At 43.4% G+C, this 25,895-nt stretch overlaps 1 protein-coding gene across 4 annotated transcripts in view; it reads right to left on the reverse strand.

Moving 5' to 3' along the window:
* Positions 1–25,895, reverse strand: part of STK32A (serine/threonine kinase 32A) — an 885,758-nt gene that overhangs the window by 75,802 nt on the left and 784,061 nt on the right. For all 4 annotated transcript variants that reach the window (XM_069652434.1, XM_069652435.1, XM_069652432.1 and 1 more), the window contains exon 8: positions 18,981–19,078. In XM_069652434.1, coding sequence (XP_069508535.1) covers positions 18,981–19,078 — 98 coding nt within the window. The remainder of the gene's footprint in view (positions 1–18,980; positions 19,079–25,895) is intronic.

Here is a 25,895-nt window from a genome sequence, read left to right on the forward strand (position 1 = left end):
AAATAAAATTAAAATCATAAAATCCCTGCCTACCCAAATCTCGCTGCTTTCATTTACTAAAAATAAGTACCTCTTTTTTTTTCTTTGGATATATCAGTGTTTCAAAACACACTTTAGAAAACTCAATTTAAAGACAAGTTACTTGACATTCCTGCATGTAAATCACTTGCTATATAACATGCATGTTTGCTAGAATCCCTTCAATGGTGTTTCTATTGCATTGATGTGTAGGAATTGCACATTTGTCAGTTTTCAATAGGTATTTTTTAAGTGGGAAACACTGATAGTAGTTAGAAACAGTTTCCATTTCTCTTTTAGTGGTTCATAGCCAACAACACGACTCTGCTTCGTGACATAACCAGGGAATTGCTTAAATTACATTATTTTCCTAGGCATATGCAAAGTCAGATATTATGTGGCACCAGTCTTTAATTAGCCCTTGCACAGAAAATGAGTCAGGGATCTCCCAATATACACACCATTTGGGTCTATTTAATCAAATCCAAAGTATCCAGAAGGACTTACACTTCTTAAATATTTACTAATTCCCACGGATGTACATCCACTTAATGTACCTCCTTCATTACACAAATAAGAGGGACTGGGATTTAATCTATTCCCCTTTAGAGTATACCCCTCAAAATTATATTACCCGTTGGCATTATACTCACATAGGAATGTGTTTTGGCTGTCTAACTTTCAGGACTCACTCAATTATCCCCCTGTAGTAGCAGGTGGCCATCAGTCAACTAGATGGTTCAGCTGCTTCCCTCCATCATCTGGTTTGTCTCCTTCTGTGTTGGGCCTGTCAGCTTTCTTTTCCACTGAGAAAAGCCTGGTTTTGAACTCCATATAAGTCTATCTCACAGTGGTCTGCCAACAATTCAAAATGAGTCGAAAGGAAAGAAAACTATTCTATTCTCCTTTCTGTTGTTGTCAATTCTTCATTCAATATCCTTTGTCCAGTCTGTCTTGCCTACACTCAGACAGTCAGTCTGTTCCCTGAAATCTGGGGTTTGGACCTTTGTAGGTAAGACACCACTCCCTTTAGAGTTGTGTATCATTTCTCTATTTTAATTGGTGTTTCTATGTAATATGACAGTGTTCCATCACACTAAACCACCCATGGGTACTCATCGGGTATACTAATGAAGAGGGCAGTCCAATTGGAGCAACCTTCTAAACCCAGTTTCCCTCCCATTTGAAGTTATGTCATCTGGGATATTTTATATTAAACAATTGTAGTTTTCTAAAACATTTTGTTACACACATGTGATTATGTTACAAATGAGTCTGACAGATTGGTGTCACTCAGGTTGAACAAATGATCCTAGTCTCATCTCGGCATGACATGCGATGTATGTGTGGCAGTTTTCTGCTTTTTATTCACTGAAACCTTCACTCAAAGATTCTTTCCCCATCTCAGACTATTGGCCTCCCTGGCATGAGCGGTAAGATATATGCCTCACTGACAAATATCTATTCTGTGCAAAATATCTACATTTGTATAATTTGCATAATTAAAAGTATACCCAAAAGAATATAATTTGAGATTCAGCTACCAGAGTTTGTCACCCAGAATATTTATCTTTATAAAGGTAATTTACTACAACACACCGATCAAAAGGTACTCAGGCAATGTGATCCCATAAGTCAAATTTAAAGGGACACTTATGTTCCTGTCCATGTAATGGATTTAACACATTATTAAATAGTATGTCCATTACCTGGCCTGGCATCTGGCCATATGGTGACAGACCTTTGCGGCTGAGAGCTGGTCCATTTATAACTCATAAGAAGGCTGGTTGTCATAGCAGTATTGTAAGATGTTTCTTTAAAATTATGCTGCTCAGAGCGAAAATGCTGGTTCTGAGCCGCATAATTGGCATAGTCCTCCATCTCTTAAGTGATTGTATTAACTTTCTTTCACAAATGCCAGACTCAATTACCTCTGCAAGCGTGAATGTCAACCTTAATCGGAGGCCTGTCTGATGAACGTTACTGATAATTTGTGCCAGTCCACTGCTTGATAGGTTAATGGGAATCATTAGTTTTATTACCAAGGCTTGCATCTCAAAACAAAGACCATTTGATTCTTTGGTGGAAGAACAGAACTCTGTCATAAAATGTATAGCCTGCTTCCAGTCCTTGGTTTCAGTTCTTTTGGGAAAACCTCTCCCCAGCACTGTTGGTGGTGTCAGCAAAAATGCCATTTTGCTTTTTTGCCACTGTTGTTGTTTTTATATATAAATATAACATATGAAGTCACTTTCTTTTCAACATTATATTTTTTTCTTCAAACAGTGGCATTATAACATTTTTGCAATGAAGCTCTTGTCTGTAACAATTTACACTTCAAACCTCTGTAGGTTTCTTACATAAGGGTGACTCTCAGTCCGGTAAAGAAGAAAGCAGAAATAATGTAGGCCTGAATTTGATGTTCTATTTTCTATCAAATCTGTGCTTTCTCCACTCAGATTAATTATTCTCCCTGAAATACAGATTTCTGTACGCTGCCATGTACCTTAACATATTTATATTGGCCTTGTCATTTATAATGGACAAATACACTTTTGTTGTAGCTGATCTGATGACATCGGAACATGTTCTTGCATGTGTTTTGAATGCTTGGTGGAGAATGCAGTTTACATATTTATCTTTAAAGGAGAATTTTAATTTTCTCTGCTTCTTTTGTATAGATTTCCGTACGTAAGTCATCCACCAAAGGTGGGGAGGGGTCCCTACTGCCTTCTGACAGGGTCATCACACTGACCCTCTCACAGCAGAGCATATCTTCCTCCACTCTTGTGCTAGTACCAGCGCAGCCCTAAATACTGATGACAATGTTTTCTTGACTGAAGTGGTTATAGCTTTTCAATAAATGAATATTAAATAATAATGTGTGATTCATATAGTGCTAGATTCTTTCAGGTCTAATGGCCGTAACAATCATCAAAATATTTTTACCCACTAGGGGGACTAAAATTATTATCGGGGATGAACGGCTGAAATAGCTCTGCCAGGGTATCAAAACCATGGTGCAAAGGATTGTTTCAGTTCCCCAGATGGGTATGCTTTGCTTAAGCTATCCACAGAGCCAAGCAGGGTGCTGCTCAGAGCAAAACACACATCTTCTGTAATTTAGCACAGTTGCACTTACACCGGTGCAAAGATTCTGTAATTGTGCAACACTTTTCTAATGTGCAGGGTATTCTTTACTTTTCAGAATGTTCCAGCCATTAGCGTTGTCCATCACTTATTATTTTCTGCATGCTGATGCTGGCCTTGTTTTACTGCTTTAGAACCGCCTTGACTACCATCATGCACGTTTGTTTTGTGCTTGAATTCTCTGATCTTCAATTGTGTTGCACTTTTATTTCTTGGCACACGCAATCAGTACCTTCATGCTGCTGTGTTACTGAGTTCGCGAGGGAACATGAGTATATGCCAGCCACTGTTAATGAAGAAATGGCATTTATATTGAAGGCAAGAGGCATTTGCAGTGTACTGAGAGACAGTATTTCCAGCCACAGACAGCAGGTTCTCATTTCATGAGTAGCATATTTGTTGGCTTATCGCACTGTCTGGACATCACTTTAAACCCCATCTAGCCAGTAGTGGGCCTCATTCCGAGTCTGGCGGTAACCATGGAGTAAATAGCTCCATGGTTGGCAACCATGGAGCTATTTACTTCATGGAAATCCGGCATGGTGAATGGAGTAATTACTGGTCCATTCCAAGGTTGAAGGGACCGGTAATTCCCCATTCACCATAGCCCATCCCCATTCCCATTTTCGCCCCCATAGGGCTCAATGGGAATGGGGATGTCGGTAATTACGGCACCGTAAATTACGGTGCCGCAATTTACTCCAAGGTCCCTTTGCGGGTTGGTTTTTTAACGCCTGCTGAAAGCAGGCGTTAAATGCCAACCCGCAAAGGGAACTTGGAATATGGCGGTAAGGGTTAACGGTCGCCGTTACCATTAACAGTGACCGTTAACCCTTACCGCCAGACTCGGAATGAGGCGTGTCTTTGTAAGCCTTTGCTCCTGTCCAGCAGATTTCTTATTTCATGAAAGTGTTGCCAGTCATCCACTCGCCGTCAACACTTTTATTACATAAGAAAGATGGCGGTCTAACACTGAGACCAAGAAATGACCTTTAACTAATTTGGTGGTTGTTTTTGCACCATGAAATGCGCGACACTTTTCCACCACACTTTGTGTCACCTCAGAATATAGGCTGGCAGTTGTGTGCCAATCTTGCTGCCTAAATAGACCAGTTTTCTTTATATGCTTCTGGAACTCAGACCCAGACCCAAGTGGTGGCCATGCAGGGCGAGCATGTATTAATTTCCCGCCAGTTTCCAGGTGAGTGCAGGGCTGGACTTGGCACCAGAGGACCTCTTGCTATTCCATGGTGGGGTGCAATCATCCGTGGCACTCAGGGTTGTCCAACTCCAGGCCTCGAGAGCTGGAACCATGTCAGATTGTCAGCATACCCCTCATTAATATGCATGAGATAAAATTGCACATATTGATTCTCAATGCATGCACATTTCTTCTCATGAATATTAATGCAGGATATCCTGAAAAACCCATCAGGTTTCCGGCCCTGGAGGTATGGAGTTGGACAACCCTGAAAGCAACTACCATTGAGATGGTCAAGACCATTGATGACATGCTCCGATCACTAGTGCCGACGTCTCGAGCATGCACAATCCATAGGTGGGTCATTTCTGGCTTTCCCCGGTGCCTGCCATGAACTGGCAAGATGGAAAGGTTGAAAGGTGCTCACATTAAGGAAGTGAAAACATTTTTAAAATTCATATTTAAGCTAACTAGTGGTGTATAACAGTGTTTGTTTTGCTTTCAGATTGTCTCTGTCTTCCTCTACTGTGTTACCATTTAGTGGGTACTGTGATGTTGATCCTGCTGGCTCTTCACAGCATTTGACAACCTGGACCATTGTATTTTATGAACACGACTGAACGAGGTTGCTTTAGTCTCAGACTCAGCGTGCAGCTGGTTTGAAACCTTTCTAACAAGCAGGTCCTCCGGGGCGAAGAAGAGTTCTGCTCACATCCTGTGACCTTGTCCTGTGGTTTGACACAGGTGTCGTGCGTTTCTCCGCTTTTATTCAACACCTGTGTCAAACCTTTGATTGACCGCCTGGTGGATTTACGTGTGAATTTTCAAAAATCAGACAACGACGCCCAGATAGTACTTCATCTGAAAGGCTAAACCCAGGACAGTGCACGTTTGATTCAATCAAGCTTTCAGAGGATCTCTACCTGGATGGCTGGTACATGGTGAGGCTTAAATCGGGAAAACAAAGTAGCTCGTCATTATTCCAGCAGCATCCGCGAGATGGAAAGAAATTTCACTCCCTTTGGAAATATCCTTGTCCAATTGCTGCATCAAGATTACAGATTAGGTGAAATCGCTTTACACGGCCCCGGATGTGCCCGTGGACATGACTTGCCAAATCAGCAGTTTCATGGGTTCCTCCAATTATAATGTTTATAATTGGTTATTTATAACGCACTTAATACCGAAGAGGGAATGAGGTTGTACAAACTTTATACCATCTCTTGATTGTAAGCAGGGGCACAATAGAACTTCGTGTAAGGCATCTGGGTATCTTTGCAGACAATTTAGAGTGCCTCTGGGCATCCCTTTTGGGAGAGACTAATTGCGAGACTTGAGAGATGGCTTACAACAGAAGTTGTAAAGGTGCACTGGTTGCTACATTGGATTAACTTCAAGTAATTTGTGTTCCATTCTGTTTTAACTCTAATATATGTTTTGTAATGTATTAATGTTCTAAAATACACAGATTCGATTAACAGCCCTGTTTCTTTTAATATGTAAATTGAATGAATTGTTTTGCGTCTTTGTGAAAAGCCGTACATTTCGGCTAAATCACAGTAAATATCAAAGAACTAAAAAAAAGACAAGGGGCCTCATTCCGAGGCTGGCGCTATCCATGGAGTAAATAGCACCATGGTAAGCAACCATGGAGCTATTTACTCCATGGAAATCCGGCATGGTGAATGGAGTAATTACCGGTCCATTCCAAGGTTGGAGGGACCGGTAATTCCCCATTCACCATACCGGTTCCCCATCCCCATTCCTGCCCCCATAGGGCTCAATGGGAATGGGGAAGGAGTAAATTACGGCACCGTAAATTACGGTGCCGTAATTTACTCCAAGGTCCCTTTGCGGGTTGGATTTTTAACGCCTGCTAAAAGCAGGCGTTAAATGCCAACCCGCAAAAGGGAACTCGGAATATGGTGGTAAGTGTTAACGGTCACCGTTGCCATTAACGGTGACCGTTAACCCTTACCGCCAGCCTCGGAATGAGGCCCAAGGTTTCTAAGCCGGGAGCCGGGATTCAAACCTGTGTTGCTTCCAAGACGAGCGCATTGCCACTGAGCTATACTACCCGTGGTAATTTAATGATCATTTATTGGTCATTTAATGGTCCTTACACAGTTAAGACCATTAGTGTCAGAAAAGACACTGCGCCACTCTAGCCCGGGCATCGCTGGGTCCAGGATTGACCATTCTAATACTCTATATCCCAGTTCAATGAAACATTCAATCCAACGCTTACAGCTGCTTCCGAATTCAGCGGCTCGGATTGTCTCAAATGTGGTTATACTGCCCCAGTGTTGAGGTGACTCCATAGGCTTCTGGTCAGAGCTAGGATTGAGTGAAACCACGTAGTGCTGATTCATAATACTCTACATGGCTCAGCTCCAGAATGTTTTGTAAAAGGATGCTTTGTTCACTATGAGCCCTGCGGAGCCCTGTGGTCTTCTAGCAAATGAAAGTTGCTTATTCCTAGATTCCGGAGAGCTAAATCCTTTGGCAGGTCAAGTATTGTTTTGGGGGCTAGAACCTGGTACAGTCTTCCTTCAGCTATTAGAGAAATTCCTGATCTTCTGCCCTTTAGAAAAAGCATAACCTGTCTTTTTGATCCGTAGTTTTAACACCTTTCTCTCTTACTGGCCTCTGCTAAATTGCAGATGGAACGCTGAGCGCTTAGAAACTCTCCATGCCTCCATAAAAATGTAGGAATACAGAAAGAATGGAATAGTGTCAGTTATACATTGACTTGCGTGTATATTATTGGCTGGTTCTATGCAGTGTTCTGAAGCTTTTTGTACTATCCTGGTCAACTATTGCAGTGAATATCTTCGTTTTCCTCATTGAAGGGATTCCTAAACTAAATGATTTGTGCTAATAAATCCTGATTGGGATTTATGAAAAGTGCTCACAAGGAAACATCCCCTTTCATTCTAGCTCTGCAGAAATGTGAAATGGCAGTTGAGGTTCCACCTGGTGCTTACATCTATATTTGTACTATAAATGTAAATGGGGGTCATTACGACCCAGGCGCTAATTGCGCCAACTTTACCACCATGGTGTAAACTACGTTTACACCATGGTGGATGGCGGATTTACCGCCCCATTCCAAGGTGAGTGGGGCGGTAAATCCCCATTTCCCATTTTCCCTTCCCCATTCCCATTTTTGCCCCATAGGGCATAATGGGAGTGGAGAAGGCGCTAATTACGCTAAGAGCAGCCGTTAAAATCAGAATAGGCGTTAAGGGTTAACCCTTAACGCCTGGGTCGTAATGAGGCCCAATGTGTGGAGTCAGGCGATGGACAATGCAACATACACTGAGTCTATTTTACAGAGCGTGTTTTGGACCAAGTGTGGGAAAGCACCTTCCTTTTACGAATTTCACCGATGCTATTGTCTCGCCCATTTAGGACCAGGACGGACGACTTGCTCATTACATTGCAGCCCTCTTTGGGCGCTTGTATAAACCATGGGAGCAATTTGGCCTTTGAAGGTTTATTACACCTACAAACCCAACAACACATTTTCGGTTGGAATAAAGGACAGCACGCAGCTTTGTGGAGGGCTAATGAAGCACACACGGTCAAACACTTTCTTATGGTTAGAATACAAAGTGACATGATTGAGGTATGATGTCTAAAATAAAAGACAGCAGACGATGCCTATAAATGATCTAGTTCATCAAAAAAATCAGAAACTGCACACGAGCGTGCACAGGTCGCATTCTGCTTTACCATACAAAATAAGCTCGACATTCAATTGTACAATAAAAAGTTGAAAGTTTTATTCTAAAACAATTTAAAAACCCTCCAAAAAATAAAGGAGACAAAAACGCGTAACACGTTTCACGTCCTATCGAGGGCCTGTTTACACATTTCTTTGTTGAATTAACTGAACTATATATGTGGGTTACCTTTTTGTACTTACTTAACAGACATTCAGTCTGCAGTAAACTTTCAGTAAAAAAAATCAGTCAGACAGGCCCTTGAAGCGGAATAGCGCTTTGTGGCATCGTGAATGTGTGATGCCCTGGCAAGTGATGGAAGCATGAGGTGGAAAGGTGTGATGCATGGGACACTATGGGCGTGATTCATGGAATTGTTTTATAATGGCGCAATCCCGTAGGAAAACGTTCCATGAATCAGGCCCTAGATGTGTGAGCGGAGTGTATGTTTCACTACTGCATGTAACCAGTTGATCTGCAGTACTTATGAAGAAGAAACTACTGTCCTACCCTAGGCCTCCCCCAGGGTCATCACTCCATACTTCTCTTCATACAAAACCTGAAGAGGAGGTGAACTAAGCTGCAGTGGAAGGCGGCCAAGTAAGTACATCCAGGGATCCTAGGAAGGCCGTCTGGAATACCTGGCCACCTTGACAGCTGTTACGTGAAATTTGAGGAGCACAGAGCCGCTGAGCCTCCATGCCGCCCAAACAAGTACCCAGTGTATCCATTGAGCTCAATATTGAGACAGCCGCTCCGTGGAAACATCGGCCCCCAGGTTAGAAGACCACGTGGAGCTGCCGCCGGTGACTGCAGAGCTGTTGAGCCAACTGTGGCCACGATGAAGGTCTCACCGCCACGGCAATTGCACTCTCCTGCCCTGCTGCACCACCATGCAGATACACTGTCTGTGCTGGGGGTGCTATCAGCGAGCAGAGTGCTGCAAGGAGCGTTTGCTCAGTTGAGGCACTTCCTGGAAAGACGGAGCCCAGGCAGTAAGAGTGCTCAACTGTTTTTGCTGGAGGTCTGAATGTAGCACATGAGTTTCACAAAGTGGGCGGGCCTGTCCATGAGGATCAGCGGAAGGCGGGGAGCAGGTGGTGTCGCTGTCAGAATTGAAATAAAATAAATAGTAAACCATGGGTTTTGAGGTATGCTTGGTATTTATTGCTCTATTGTATAACTGTAACCTGTCTGATGCACTGCCTTCCAAAGGCCCTGCCACTTTGATGTATTTGCCGTATGAGACTACAATCATGTTTTTGAATAGAAGGAAAATAGCACCTATCAGGATGCAAAGACAAAAACTGGACCACAGAGGCTTCATACACCTGACATGACAGTGAGAACGCGAACAAGTTAGAGCGAGTAAGAGACAGAAAAAGAAAGACTGACTTTAGGTCCGGCCATGCTGTATCAAAAAACGAATGTGACTTGAAGGCTCATAAATAATGGGCCTAAGGGCTGCATCCGGCCTGCGGGCCATATGGTGTGCCTCACTGCCACGCTGTAGACCCATGCCCTCCATAATGCATGGTGTGGTGTGCCCCACTGCCACGCTGTAGACCTATGCCCTCCATAATGCATGGTGTGGTGTGCCTCACGGCCACGCTGTAGACCTATGCCCTCCATAATGCATGGTGTGGTGTGCCCCACTGCCACGCTGTAGACCCATGCCCTCCATAATGCATGGTGTGGTGTGCCTCACTGCCACGCTGTAGACCTATGCCCTCCATAATGCATGGTGTGGTGTGCCCCACTGCCACGCTGTAGACCCATGCCCTCCATAATGCATGGTGTGGTGTGCCTCACTGCCACGCTGTAGACCTATGCCCTCCATAATGCATGGTGTGGTGTGCCCCACTGCCACGCAGTAGACCTATGCCCTCCATAATGCATGGCTGGAAAATCCCAAGCTATCTCTTGACTTCTGGGCACTTCCCAGCCATTAAGGCTTAAGAAAGCACATGCAGAGTTTTTCACCTTCAGTATGAGGGCGCCTTTCTACCAGTGGTCTTGGTTTGCAGAAGGCCTTCTCCAGACAGCCATCACCTAAAAGGTTCCTCAGTGATGGCTAAGAGAAGGTTATTTCTCCCGTTCTAAAGCCTATATGTTCACCACTATGACAGAGGTGACGACATTGGACTTTAAAGAAGACTGTAGCCCCAATAAAGTCCCAGATGATTCAGCAGTGGTGTGGTCTCGCCCCCATACATAGGCAAGCTTCTGCACCAGACTGGTTCCCTTCTAGCCTTCTGTAGGAGGGAAATCCTGGGTGCTGTTTTACTGTCTTCTGCCAGGTGATGCTATACCCAGAGTGCTTTGTCTACGAGAAATGGGTGAAGTAGGTTTGGGAACCAAGGGGGGGCTCAAGTTGGTTGGACCCTACTGTGCATTGACCCTTCTCTCTTGGCTACTGTGACTCCATCTGCCATCAAAGAGTCTCTGTTAATAACCAGCCTGGCATGATCCTTTTGCCTGGCAGGGCCTGTCCTTTGAAGTAGTAGACCGCTTCATGCCTCCTGCATGCAATTCATGTCTTCCTGGAAGGTAAAAGACCTTTCCCAAGGAAGATACAGGATTTTGCTGGAGCAGCGGCCAAACGGTGTGTTTTTGGTGGAACCCAGAAAGTCACAGAAAGTGAACATTCATGAGGCCCTGACAGGAAGGTTACTAGAAACCAAGCCTGAACCAAAACAACACCAATCAGTTTTGGTCAGTATAATTGTTGACTATCGAAGCCCAAAATGGCATAAACAGACATGGCTTATAATTAGATTTGTCATCTGCCATCATGTTCTGAGAGCACACAATTCTATGATTTAATGTAGGATCAGGATGTCCCACTGTTAAAGGCATATCCCGGCTGTTGGAGATTTCCATCAGTCCGTTGGCAGGAATGCACATGTCTATCTACACTGCCATGTTGCCAAACTGCAAGGCAGCTACTGAGAGGTGTCAGTAGACAGGCATAGAAGAGGTACATGCGTCCATTATGCTTTTCAGCATGGAGCACTATCAACAAGGGATCTGATTAGCAGACCTCCCTTTAAGAGACAGATCTAGCCACATTATTGTATTCATACAAATCTAAAAAGCTAAGGCTATTCCACCCTCAAGGATAGCATTCTTTCACACATCCAACATACCTGTCCTCTCCATTAAGGCCGTCAGAGTGTGCGTTTAAGTAGTTTTGCGCACAGGTGCATCCCCATTCCTTCACTATCTAATTACTGCATCATTATTTTGCTGCTCCTGGATCCAAGGGTCTGCATTTGTCCTTGTATCTGAAGCTGTGAAGCCTATGGTTCCCCGGGCGTGTATTGTGTTAACTACGCCATGACAACTGGCTGCAAGGGATGTATCGGTAACAGTCTGTGGCTGGATTTATTATGCTCAAGTGCACCAATGGCCTTCAACGAGGATCTCTGGGCTCTGATGTCCCAGTACAGCATTGAAAAGAGGTATCATTGCTTCTAGGAAAAAATATCGGAAGGCTAAGAGAACTGTTTTTGTGTAAAATAACGGGAAAAAAAGAACACGCAAGAAAATACACCTAAAATGGCTGCCATGGAAATAGAGGGAGGGCCTTGGTGTGGATACCCTTTCCCAATTTTCATGGCTGGCCATGTCATGGAGCCAGAAGCCAAAGCAGAGCCACATGAAGTAGTATTTAACCAGATCCTGAGCCCTTTGCGGTAGTGGCAGTGGGAGGCACAGGGAAGATGGAGGCCCAGAGGGATTTGAGGAAGAGGGCAGGTGGGCAGCGGGATATGCAGGAGGAAGCAGGTGAGTCATTCACAGCTTGCTCAGAACTCGGGCTTGTATCACTGGATTGCCGCTAGAGCTGAGTTGAGAGGGTGGGTAGATTACTAAATTTAATCTGATCAAAATGAAGAATAAACAAGGCCTGCCTCCAGAGACATAATTGCTTGCATCTTTGAATACAAACTAGTTGAAAGTACCCACCTGGACACTGGAAGACTTTGAATACCTTAGCGTTGGGTACACACACGCGCCCAACACTAAGGTATGCATCAGCACTAACCGGTGCATCAGTTCTCCTGATGCACCCTCACCACACACATGCGCCAAACACTAAGGTATGCATGGGAGCTAATCAGTGCATCAGTTGTCCTGATGCACCCTCACCACACACATGCGCCCAAAGCTAAGGTATGCATGGGAGCTAACCGGTGCATCAGTTCTCCTGATGCACCCTCACCACACACACGCGCCCAACACTAAGGTATGCATCGGAGCTAACCGGTGCATCAGTTCTACTGATGCACCCTCACCACACACACACGCCCAACACTAAGGTATGCAGCGGAGCTAACCGGTGCATCAGTTCTACTGATGCACCCTCACCACACACACACGCGTCCAACACTAAGGTATGCATCGGAGCTAACTGGTGCATCAGTTCTACTGATGCACCCTCACCACACACACGCGCCCAACACTAAGGTATGCATGGGAGCTAACCACTGCATCAGTTCTACTGATGCACCCTCACCAGAAAATATATAGGTCACACAACTGTTCATTCAGTGACCTGCACATGTCACTGAATTGGTATCAGAAAAAAAAGTGAATACTCTGAGCTCTCTGTTATCCCGATTGTGAATCCGGCTCCCTGGGGGCTGTTGATGAGAAATCCCTACTGTCTTTATGACAGAGCGTGACATGTACTTCCAGCCACTGCTGCAGATGAGAGAGTAGAGACATGTTCCCCCAGGCAGCTGCAGGACGTTTGGTAAATTATAGATCAGGGTGACTTCAGCTGAGACCTTAGGGAGAAGGTTACATTTCCATCGGATAGATGCCGGGTGGCTAGCAGTTGTTCTTTAGGATATCATTTATAAAGGATCTCATTTTGAATAGTTAACAATGGCAAATGTTTCTTCCGTGTGTAAATGCAAGGGCAGAGAGGGATTTCACATGTAATCTCACTCTGTCATATCGAGCATACAGAGAATGCAGGAGAGCAGAGTGTCTTTCAGCCCCGTTGGACACTTCTGCTTGGTGCGCCTGGGCAGTGCTGGAAATTGACAAAATATACTGCAGGAACCCTCACACCCCCACCCACCACATCGAGAGGGGATCAGGGGGTTGGGTTACGAGGGGCTTGGACGGATTTTCAGAGTGGTGTGGGTGGGCTTGAGGGGTGGAGCTTGATGCTAAAAAATGTGGGTTCCCTGAATGTCAGATGCTGGCTGCTTTGCATACAAACGAAGTGCATTTTGGGAACATAAGTATGACAGCCAATTTATCGAACATGCATCTGACATTAATTCAACCATGCTGTCCTTCTGAGCATGCAGTGCAAACTGGATATGGTGCTCATTTGACCAATCAGGAAACTCACCATAATACAAGAGATATATCCAGCTTTGGACCGTCTTACCATTTGGCCCGGGAATGTTGGGTGAGCATAGGGCGACTGTCAGATGCAGCTTGTAACTCGGATGCATATTGCTGCATTACTTGAGATTTGAAATTCAGGATATTGGGGACAATCGAGGGCAGAGAGCTTCCCCAATTTAGGGGGTTTGGGCCTCATGTCTCCACGGAACGGCACTCCGGCAAGACAATTTGTCTTGTTCCCACCCAATTTCTTCCCTGGTCCGGGAGGCGTTCTGGAGGAAATGCCTTAGATGCGTTGAGGGGCCCCCATGTTAAGGGTCAACCTGGCCCACGCCTCAACTGTTTCACTCCCATGAGGTCAGTGATTTTCCCTAGAATCACTGTCGCGCAAATGCTATGGGCAAAGGTGGTTTTACCTGTGTGTAAAAGATATGCAGGCCTCCTAACCTGCATATCTTTTTTTTAAATAGTGTACCCTATGAACTGAATCATGTCTAGGTATTCCAATTTTGGCCAATAAGGCACAGTGACATAATGATTTTAACTGGATCACACACTTTATTTAAATAGTGAAGCCGAGATTGGGACCAGTCTGTGATTTAGACACTTGACCACATGCATTCTGAGCTCTAGTGGGTACATGTAATGCTTGGCTTACAAAAGCTAAAACAATTTCACATTTTAAAGAGATAGCATTAAAATAAAAAGAAAAAACTTTTAATATATCGACCTGCCAAATATATAAACCCTTTAGAAATATGTTAAGGAAACATATTATGGTTCTAGCTTTATTTTTCTGGATGGAAGATGGCAGGGACCAAAGTTCAAAGTAACGTGCGACTAATAAATGTCCAACGTCATTTTGAGATGTAGAGACAACAGCAAAATGTACTGTGCGATAAGGTACTCTGCTCGCGGTCAATGTTTGGCACGACTTGGAGCTCGTTTAAAGCATGATTTATTAAAAATTCGTTTTTTAAAAAAAAACGTTGTGCATGTTACAAGACATGTCATGGAAATAAACTAGACAGTTTAAAAGCGGTTGGGGTCATATTTTGATACAGTTTAATTGTATTGAGAGAAGGCATATACATTGGTTTAGTAATTACTGAGAATGAAAGATCCAATTCCAAACTGTTGTTAACGTTCATAGTTTAAGACATGTTAGAAGACTTGCCCCAAACAATGGCAACACCAGTGACAATGCTCTGCTGTGTTTTCTCCCATTCCCCACTGAACAAGAGTATTTTATTTAGATATGCTTCTGATAATGTAGAGACAAGTACACTAAGGTATTTGCAAGGCCCCAATGTTAGAAGATGGAGGATCGGTAGTAGGGCTACACCCTCTAGGCCCGCAGGAGCTCACTGGCATTGGCTGCTGCCTGCTGGATAGGGGTCCATGCTTTGTGCCAACCCTAGTCTGAGATCCCTGTGAGATTTACGAGAATAATCCAACTTTATACTAGCTAGAAGCTGAGTCAAATATGGCCGTTTTTGACCTGACTCTGACAGCCCTTGAATATCGATTTGATATGAGGAGCTGGCAGAGCTTTGTTGGGGGGGGGGCACACCTCCATTCCAGTACAATTCCACCGACTAGTTGTTCAACGACCATTGAGCAAACCCGTGCTTTATAACCCGCACCCCCACCCCTCCCCCCGCACCCCAACCATGACATTTTAGTTTATGTTGACGTGACCTAGCTGAACTAGAGAGGCATGGCAGGACAGGACACCGACAATAAACAGTGCTTGGGTATGCATTGTTAAGAAAAGCCTGGCAATTACTAGTGTAAAGTGTGTCATGGTTAGCACCTGCATTCGTATGCATGCATTTTTAGGCAAATTAAATTGTGATGGGGTGTTAGTACTTGTATGTCAGGGGAGTGAGCAGGGCACTGGGGACAGGAGACAGTTAATTCTCACACCAGTACTTAAGTGCGTGGTTCAGGCACAGAGAGAGTTAACAGCTTGCAAAATGTAAGCTGCACTAGAATAATCTCATTAGAATGCTTAATAAAATTAAATGCGCCCCCACACAAATTCACCCCCTCGCAAAATCTAACGCTAGCCCCTCACAACATTTGAAGGGTTAGCCTCTTCCCAAAACGTTCACCTAGTTTCGCACCTGGGTGGCACCGACAAACAGTTTCCATTTGGTGATATACAACTGCTTATGCCGCCTGTGATTTTCCCACTCCCGGGAGCACCTGCCCATCGCTGCCAGGATTCTGCGATGGAGGTCCCTCTCACACGGATGGCAGTAGGAACTGCTCACTTTTGCGATCAGGCCCGTAGCCACTGTTACTATATCAGAACTGTCTGCAACAGCTGGGAGCCTGTGAAAGGGAACTGTGCGGGATGTTTGCACTGAAAGGGGGTGATGGAGTACAACGGACACTACTTGAGGTACCCCTGCCTGGGCAGCTTAGTAGCTGACCCAGCTGGATCGCTTGGTACAAAGTCTGGCAGCAGTAGTAGCTGGCTAGTAAGGTTAGTGTTCTGATCTGGGTGCTGAAATAAGATCTCGGACGGTTCCCAGTCAACTGGTCGACACCATTTGGTCGAATGCCAAATGGTCGAATTTTTTTTTTTTCTTACCCCTTTTTTGGTTTTTTTTGGGGGGGTCCTCCCCCCCCCCAACCCCCTTTTTTTTCTTTTTTTTTTTTTCCCCACACGAAAACCCACAAAACACATATTAAAAAAAAAAAAAAATTCGACCATTTGGCATTCGACCAAATGGTGTCGACCAAATTGCAGTCGACCAGTTTGCAGTCGACCAATTGACTGGACACCATCTCGGACAGCATCAGGAGCGCCTCGCTCACCTGCATGGACCCTAATCGTGGGACTTTGTTACATAACTCAATGAAGGCACAATGGGTGTTTGCCCTTGGTTTTACAATATCTAAAGAGGTAGATAAAAGGGGGACTAAGAGGGGAGTTTGGCAACTGAGCAACATTATTATGGACCTCTGTTGTTCAGAAATAGATTTAGTGAGTACAAAATGAAAGGCAATCCCCGCACAGACTTAAGGGTGCATCCTGTGGCAAAATAATTAAAGTAACTGTGAGGGGGAAGGCGAAGGGTGGAAGAGATCCATAACATGGGTAAGGAAAGAGGCGAGAACAACAGAGGTGCAGGTTGGATGGAACGGAAGGAAAGGGGCACACACCCAACAGGTTCTACACCAGTTGCTAGTTCAAGTTAATATTAATCGAGACGAAGGAAGCAAACAAGTTGAGTGGACTGCACAGAGTAAATCAGGAGAAAATTAGAGGAGAGTTTTGTAAAAGAGGCGTATGAAAGATGTGGTTGCGCGGAGGCAGGGCCAGTTACTCCCCACCCATAACAACATTTTTGTGTGTAATGACGAGTGTCAAACCGCAGATGCTGAAGGTGGTGGGTATGTGGCAAAGATCAGCTAACAAAGTGATGAGCCTGAAGGAGGCCAGAGTGTCCCTTTACCAGACTGAGAGCAGTGTGTGCTTGTAGGACCCAGGAGGATCATTATCGATGAAGGGGTGGCACTAGTCTCTTGTCACCCCTGTGATCAGCCCTCTCTGATAGAACTGTTTGCTGAAGGATGGAAAAGGCCATGGCAAAGATAAGCCATGGTTCGGATTCCATGATGGCTAGACATCTGAGCTGTTTCAGGGACACATCTGTGGCAGTTCACATGGGTTTGAAATTGGATGGTAACTGCCTTGTCTTAATGCAGGTGGGGGATGAAATAGAAGGCTAGGGCCAAGAAAGGGGTTCATGAATAAGGAGGGATACACATGTTTTGCTTAGTCAGTCGCTTGCAATGGGGTAGAAGTCAAATGAGAACGAAGAGCTGGTATCCTTTGATCTTTGATGTTTTTCCTCAGGCTTTTTTCACCACATTCTCTTTTCCCGAGCCTGGCATTGGCACTGTGTGAAAAATCTCTCCCCGCACCCCCTCCTAGTCCTCCTCCAATGTGGGTGGGAAAGGGTGAGACCGGCAACAGACCACCGAGTGCAAAACAGTATCCTTTATGGTCTATTGGAGAATAAAAGAATTTAGGGGTGTGTGAGTTGAGGTTTGTGGCAAATCACTGTGGTGTTGTGATTTCATGAGGTATTTATTGTGTATCTTGGATCACGGATTGGAGGAAAGGGCTGGATAAGAGCATGGACGTGTGGCAACTGATATACAAGCAAAGGGATGCCTGATGAAACAATGGCAAACATTGAGCAAAAGGCAATGGCCATCGGGTGATGACATTTCCCTAAAAATGCACCCTCCAGACAATCAAACGCTTTCCTCAAATATTCTGGTATTGGGGTAATAACATATAATTGTACCCCTCCTAGAATATTTGGGGAAGGAATTTTTGTGACCAGGAAAAAAAAGTCACCTACCAAATGGAACCATCTAATTAATGTTCAGCTGTAATGGGATATTTTAATTGTAATTGTTGTTAATAAAATCACCAAAGTGCGCCTATTGAAAAGCATCTACATTTGAGCACTATGCATCGGAAACATCGCTGCTGAGGTAAACGGATTGAGTAAATTCCATTCTTGCTGAGGAACAGGAATGCCTTCTTGCTTCTGGAGTTGGCATTGGTCATGTTGCTGTGTGGGATTTCTTTTAAGATAGTATAATGGTTGCGTCATTAGCTTTAACCATTTCTTGACAGTGAAGGTGTACAGATCAGTTATGAATGAGATTCTCCTGCTTTCTTTTCCACTCCACCGGGACCAGCTGTTAACTAGGAGTATCATAAGAGCACAGTAAGAACCAATGGGAATCGGCAATGGGAATCGGCATAAGCACGAGAAAGAGCATCGGCCTATGCCCTGAGGCCTTGCAATGCAACAAATACAACGTCAAATGAACATCAGCATGATAGATAACTCTTCGGTAGCCAATCATAGAAGAAGGTATGGTATGTGTCTGGCCATATGGCGGAATATGGCCAGTTAGAACACATTTCCAAAAAACAAAAAACGATAAAAAACCCGGACAGAAATGAGATGGGCAAAAGGATAATGATAATGATTCAATTTCTTCCAAATATCTTTTAAACGGATACTTAAGATCATTCCTTATACAAGATAACCACTGAAAATCCTCCATGGATTAGAAGGCGACCAATGCCACTGGTTGCTGAAATGATAATTATCAAAGGCATCAATTTATCGAAAATGAAGATTAAAATGAAAATGGACCATCAGACAACATGGGAATACCACCATAGTTTGGAAGCATCATAATATGGTCATCAGTTTATTGAATTTGGTGTGCCAATATTAAAGTTACACTGGTCATTAAGACGAAGAGTAGACATCCATGCAACACGTGCTGATTAGCATAGGCCTAGGAAGAATAGATTTTACCATGAACTTATGATGTGAAGCAGTGGGCTCATAACTATGGCAACAGCCTTCTCTAGCAGACATTTTAACTTTATTAGCCTTTCAATGGGATCGACAGTTCTGGCGTGATAACATTTGTACAGGTAAATATCGGTTTTACTTTACCCGGCCCCGAAGCAGCTCATATGCCGTGATTCCTAAAGACCACCAGTCCACTGCGAAGGAGTAGCAGATCTGTCCTCTGGGGTAAAACATCTCTGGGGCTGAAATAAAAAAGAGATGAGAACGAAATAAGCCTATGTATCGTTATCTAAATCCCTGCCTGTGCAAAGATGTCTTGCTTTAGCAAGGCCCAATCCAATGGCCCTTTCTCCTCAAAGCACTCTTTAAATTAGTTAAATGACTGAGTGTGTCTAATTTACACCGGTTCTATGTTCATTTCTCGACATTCATTTTTCCAATGGGATTTTTGCCGAATTGTTCCCCATGAAAAAAACCCATTGAAACATTTATTTTTTCTTTTTGGGGGGGTTACCCCCTCTATTAATTTAACACTATTCCTGACCTCCCCAACCCTTACATACCCTTTCTGACAGCCCCCTATTTTTTTTGATGGGTTTAAAAAAATAATTGTCAAAAAACCCATCACAAAAATGCATGTCGATGAATGGACGTCGTACCACTTACACCATGGCCGTTCTCTCCAAGCACCTCCATATTAGTCAGGCATCTTCGGCAGTGAGTTATTGTATTTCCCACCCTTTCCAAATTCATAAGCACTCGGGTTCTACTTTTGAATTTAAGAAATAAGTCCCTAACTCAATTCGAAGAACGGAAAAATAAACTAAAACATGCAGTCTTCTCAACCAGACATAGATTTGACTTGGAAATTCTTCAACATAAAAGAGCCTTATGTCGTGACTTAAGAAATGCCCACGGACAAAATCACCCAAATATTAACAACGTAAAAAGAGCAGTGAGACAAGCATACAAGAGCTGGCTCAAATCTCATAAAGCGATTATGGTACAAAACGATGCAGAGCTGATGCTGTCCAAAATGACGAGTAACAATGGAAGAGACTATTGGAGACTAATAAACACCACTTTAGCTCCACAGCACGCCCTCCAAGCAAATTTGGTCTCAGAAGTTGAGTGGACGTCCTTCTATACTGAGCTTTTCTGCAAAGATGCGACAACTTCAGAATGGGTCGGTCCCTCTCTTACTCATTGGGATATCGTATTCCCTAGAGACGACATCCTTCAAGTCATTAAAAAGCTGCACGATTCCAGAGCTCCGGGCCCGGATGGTCTGACCAATTTCTCTATCAAACAACATCCAGATGCATGGTCAGACTTCTGTACAATACTATTTCAAAGGATTGTGCAAGGTTGTAGTACACCTAAATCGTGGAAATCTGAGGTGATTGTTCCAATTTTTAAGAAGGGTGACAGACGTAATCCCAAAAACTACAGACCAATTGCACTGCTGGACGTGTTGGGAAAAATCTATGCCACCCTCCTGCAACAAAAACTACTAAAGTGGTCCACTAACTCCAACCGGGTGGATCCGAGACAAACTGGGTTTGTGAAGGGGGTCGGTTGTGGAGTGAACCTGCTGCTGATAAACCTGCTGAAGATGGAAGCTCATCGTTCGACATCCAAAGTATATTTGGCTTTAATTGATTTATCCCACGCGTTCGACAGTATCAACAGAGATTTGCTTTGGGGAAAACTGGGTGCCTGGAACTGTCCTCCTAGCCTATTGGCGGCTATACATGAGCTGCACACTAATACCACAATCAAAATCAGATTAGATCTCAAAGGCTCACTATCGGCTCCTATCAATACACACAGAGGAGTGAAACAAGGGTGTCCTCTTGCAGCCTCCATTTTTAATCTGTTCATATCGGATATTAAGGAGATCTTTACCGATATAGCAACCTTTCCACCAAAAATCAATGGTACACATATTGACTATCTTGTGTACGCTGACGACCTTATTCTTATGGACTCTACACCGATAGGATTGCAGCGTAAACTCACCACTTTTGAAAAATATCTAGTGGCCAGTGGTTTGTTAATAAATAAACAAAAATGTGAGATCTTGGTCCTTGAAAAACTAGCGGGCAATAATGGGAAGGTGAAAAAATTTAACTGGTTTCATGATAAAGAACCAATTAGGATTGTGAAGAACACTTCGTACCTAGGCATGAAAATTAACGCCAACCGAAATGATGCTCCTTGGGTTGAAGCGACCAAAAACAAATGCCGCCAGTTGGTGTGTCAGGCCTCCCTGATTAACAGAAAATTTGGGAAGTTCTCTTTGAAACCTACTGTAACCTTTTTTCAACAAAAAGTGGTGCCTGCACTTATATATGGTGGTGAAAATGCCTTTGGCTGTGATTACGAGTTGTGGAACACATTAGAAAACATCTTTTGGTCCAAAGTGTTATGTTTACCAAAGGGTACACCCACAATTTGTATAAGATTCGAACTTTCCTATATCTCGATACAAGCTCGTGTTGCTTGGAACCTACTAAGTTTGTTTAGGAAAACGAGGCAAAAAGATCCGTTGCCACAAATCTGCATAATACAGCCACTGGGAAACGATACATCTGAAACAATGCTATCCCAATGGAACAGATTATGCCTCGAAGTCCTAGTAATGTACGACATTTCTATACAGACCCTGATGGACAATCCAGACCAGGCCAAAAAGAAGATGTGGAGAGTGGACTGGATCAGAACATGTACTTCAAGATCGGAATCGAAAACAATGAAGGATGTCCCAGTGGAAACTAGAGTATATCGGCAGCTGCAAAATTACCTTACTTGTTTTCCCGACCAACATAGCAGGGCTTTGTATATGCACTTTAAGCTGAACATTCTGGCAACCAAGGAATGTTTAAATTTTTGGGCACAACATGCCGACCTGGATTCAAAGTGCCGCTTCTGCCAGTCTGAAATCGAGACTTTAAAACACTTGACGATGTCATGTTCTGGGTTTGTTCAGCAAAGATCTATCATTTTTAGTTCAATAACCGCTAAATACCAAACCTTGACAAAGGACGATTGGTGGAGAGCCTTATTCGACGGCTCTAATCGACCTTTCTTATACGCTCTAGTGCCATTTATTCGTGTGATAAAGGACGCGCTGAATGATGTGCCTATAAAATCAAAGCCTAATGAAAGTTAAACTCCAAAGTGATGTAATTTATGCATGTGTGATTTCGAACCTGTGTACCTAAACGAAATTGAACTGATCGGAGGGCGAAGACTGGGAATATATGGATTGTGGAAAATGTTTTATATGTGTTGTATTTGTCTTCTTTTTAAAGGTTTGTATAAACCAATAAAAATATTTAAAAAAAAAAAAGAAATAAGTCCCAGAGAGAACATCACAACTTGGAAATCAGTGACTTCTTATTTTTAATCAGACCAATGCAAATCTTTGTTCTCGTTACATTAATATGTAGAAAGTAACTAAACATATAACACGCGGATATATGCAGAAATAGCAGACAATGTGGCAGAAAGAACCTCAGTGGTTGGATGGTGGTGCATCGTCTTTGATGACCATAATAGCCTCACCAATATCAAAAGCAATCCACCTCTGTTATAGGCAGTGTGCATAACAAGAAGAAAGGGCGGGCTAATAGGCTTGATAAACTTAGATTTCTTAACATCGTGAGATAAAAATCCGTGTACAGATGGAACGGCCAGTATCATTGTGTTGACCTCTAGAGATGGAGAGCTGCTTATTTATGAACTTGATTGACACTTAGACCCATGGACTAGAAGAGGTTGTGATGAAGGGCCGAGGGATCAGTTGGTACACACTACAGCAGCAATCGGACAATGCAGAACTGCAACACTACTCAATTTCTATCAGACTCAAGTGAGTGGTAAGAAGGGGAGATCTGTACGCAGTCTGCAAAGCTTGATAATTAGAAATTGCGACTTAAAAGTTGAACGTTTTTGAAATCATCTGATTTTTTATTTTTTATTTTATTTGGGATTTGGTTTGAAAAATGGAACCCTTTGCACAACAAAGACATAAAAGAAGAAAAATCATATAGAAAATATTTGGCAATTACAGAAATGTATACGCAAATATATACATATAATATAATCTAAATATCCATAAACTAACAAGAGATCCAATTGTACAATCAAATGCAGCAATATAAACAGATCTAAAATCTCAGTTATCACATAAATAAGATATTAAAACATATACAACATATTCCGTTAAGGTTGCATGATACATAGTAACACTAGACCAATTCCATCTTTCATATCTAGATTCCTTTCCCTTAAAAAAAAAAGTTGTTGATTTAAATGTGTGTCTTTATACTAAATACTGTCATTAAAAATCTATAAAGGTCTAGCAATCGGGTTACACTATTACCCTCCATCTAGCTAGACCACAATAATTCATTTGTATTTTCAGAACAGTACTCATTAAACAATCTAAAGTGCTTATGCTTGAGTAGTGCAGTCCCTTCACAGAAAAAAGGACTAGATGTGTGATTGTTTCACACTCTCTATATTCTGATCATGAAGCGTCACCTCTAGGTCCCACACTTTCCAGTGTAGAGAGCTGATTCAGCTTAAACCTTACATAGATATTGCGAGCCTTGGTACATGGAAGCAAGTACATGTATTTTGGCAGATCTAGTCTCTTTCTAACGAACTACCGATATTCCATGTATAAAGTGGGAGTAGCCAGTACATCCACCGTATCACACCGGTCTTGATGAAAACTTTTTGGGGAATTTTCTTTTTTTTTACCTTAGATGGATTATTGATCAAATCACTCAGATCAGACCCTATCCTGGTCAAAGTTAAACGGACACTTGTGCTAAAATTGATGAGCGAGATAATTGATTTTTCTAACCGTGCTTCGTTCAGATCCACAAACAATGATTTAGCAGGAGGAACTACTGTCTTAAGATACAGTTTGTTTTCCAAAACACAAGGTTAGCCAATGAAATGAATCCAAACTCGAGCCCAATGACACAATTCGCAATTGAGAGTGAAAGGCCCAACACTCGCTTTCAGATTGTACCTCGTAAGGAGTTCATATGCTATCCCACATCTGCCAAGATAATATCACCACCATAGGCTGGCGTGGGCACTGTGCTACCGAATGCCATTGTGTACCATAAAAGATGCTAGCGGTCCACTGTCGGAATCCTCCGCATGCCCCAGTACAGGGCTACGGGTGCCTAGCAGAGGCCAAGAAAGAGTCACTTTGTGGGTCTGTCTGTCTAGAGGTTCATTGTAAGAGCTCTTCACCTGCTTTAGTATTGGCACGGCGGTGTATGGAGCAGGGCAGGATAGAGGGTAATTGCGACAGTCCTAAATTCAAAAATAGTAACATAATAGCACTATTGTTTTATGCGGGACATAAGCATGTTGGAAAAACATTGTATACATGACGTAAACGATTTTAAGACCCAGGCGTGTGATTGTGAAATAGAGGCGTGTGAGTATTATTCTGCACTGAGAGAGCGTGAACCGAGAAAACACTTTGTTGTAACTCCACCCACTCCTTGTCACAGTCTTTCTTTGGGCTGGCTCCCATCCCACTGCGCTCACCACTCCAACCCAGAGGCATGGGAGTGTTGCAAGGAGTTCAGGGAAGAAGAACTTCACTGTAAACAGGTGCTAATGTATGGGTCGTGTTAAGCCCGCCCAACTTACTGATCTGGAAATGCCTTTGCTGTGTGAGGTGGCGCTGACATTACGAGGATGGCAAGCTTTTGCCTACTTTGAAGCTGCATCCGGGACACATTTATCATCTGTCACTGCTACACCCCCATTCCCTTCTGAGCCCTGGGCTGTCGTCTGCTTCGCCTGCCCTAGAAAGGGCCCTGCCTACTATTAAACACGTTAGAGTGTCCCAGGAGTGGACTGGGAAGCAAAAGAGGTCCTGGAAATAATTACTGGAAACCAAAAGAGGCCCTGGAAATAATGTTTAAAGTGGCTGTATATTACACAGTTTCTGCAAGCCCAAGCACTTTTCCTATGAGAACATGTGGAAATAACGCACAAAAGAGGCCCAGGGTGCATAGGCCCACTGGGAAATCTCCAGAGTTCCCTATAGGCCATTCCACCCCTGGGTTGCAGGGACGTCATTTGGGGGTCGCCAGGGGTCGCAACTGCGACCTCTGTGGTGTCCCTTGCGACCTCTGTGGTGTCCCTTGCGACCTCTACTAAAAAAAAAAAATACATTTTTTTTTTTTTTTTTTTTTTTTTTTTAAAGTTATGCAAGCTCCTGGGCTGTGGCTCTTTACTTCTGGGGTGGCTGGTTTTCTTGTTCAGGCCCCTTTAAAAAAAAGACTTGAGGCACTTGTTCTTATTTTTCTTCTAACACTTTCAGCACTGACCCTAAATAAGAAAGAATCGGAATACCAAATAATGTGTCTTTCTGGAATTCTTTACAGTAATTGCTGGCCTCATTAAATGTTTATTTCAGGCACACTTCAGGGGGTGAGTCACTGATTTAGTCTGTTCTTAAACGCCTCACTAAGCCTAAGCCGTTCATCCTTCTGAGGTCGATAAATGAGTACCAACACAGGTTGGGTGATATTGGGTGTATATTTTTTCTATATAAAGCGCTTAATGATGTGTTATTATATAGCACTTACGCTTATCATTTGGTCATGGACGTCTGCTTGCATACACAGTCATTTGGTAATACGGGCCAATAAACACTGAACTTAATGATACATATGGCGATCCATTCTTGTATGAATGTACATCATATAGTGATATCATAACTATATTTTTCATATGTGTACAATGCTATGTGATGCCACTTCTTGTTTTGTCAACGGGTGAAATGTCGTGTTCCATCGCTACCCGCTATATCACTTTGGGGCGGGGTCTAATGACATCACTTCCTGTGATGTCATCAGAGGGTCAAGGGTCGGGTGATGTCACTTCCGCTACCCCTGGCATTTTGGTGAAATGACGTCCCTGCTGGGTTGCCCTCTGGGATCTATGGGAAGTGACTATCACCCTGTCGGCCATCTTCCCCCAGGCCCCTGGAAGGTCCTTAAAGGTACATAC

Source organism: Ambystoma mexicanum, chromosome 3p (assembly GCF_040938575.1).
Source record: "Ambystoma mexicanum isolate Mex_15411 chromosome 3p, UKY_AmexF1_1, whole genome shotgun sequence".
NCBI lineage: Eukaryota > Metazoa > Chordata > Amphibia > Caudata > Ambystomatidae > Ambystoma > Ambystoma mexicanum.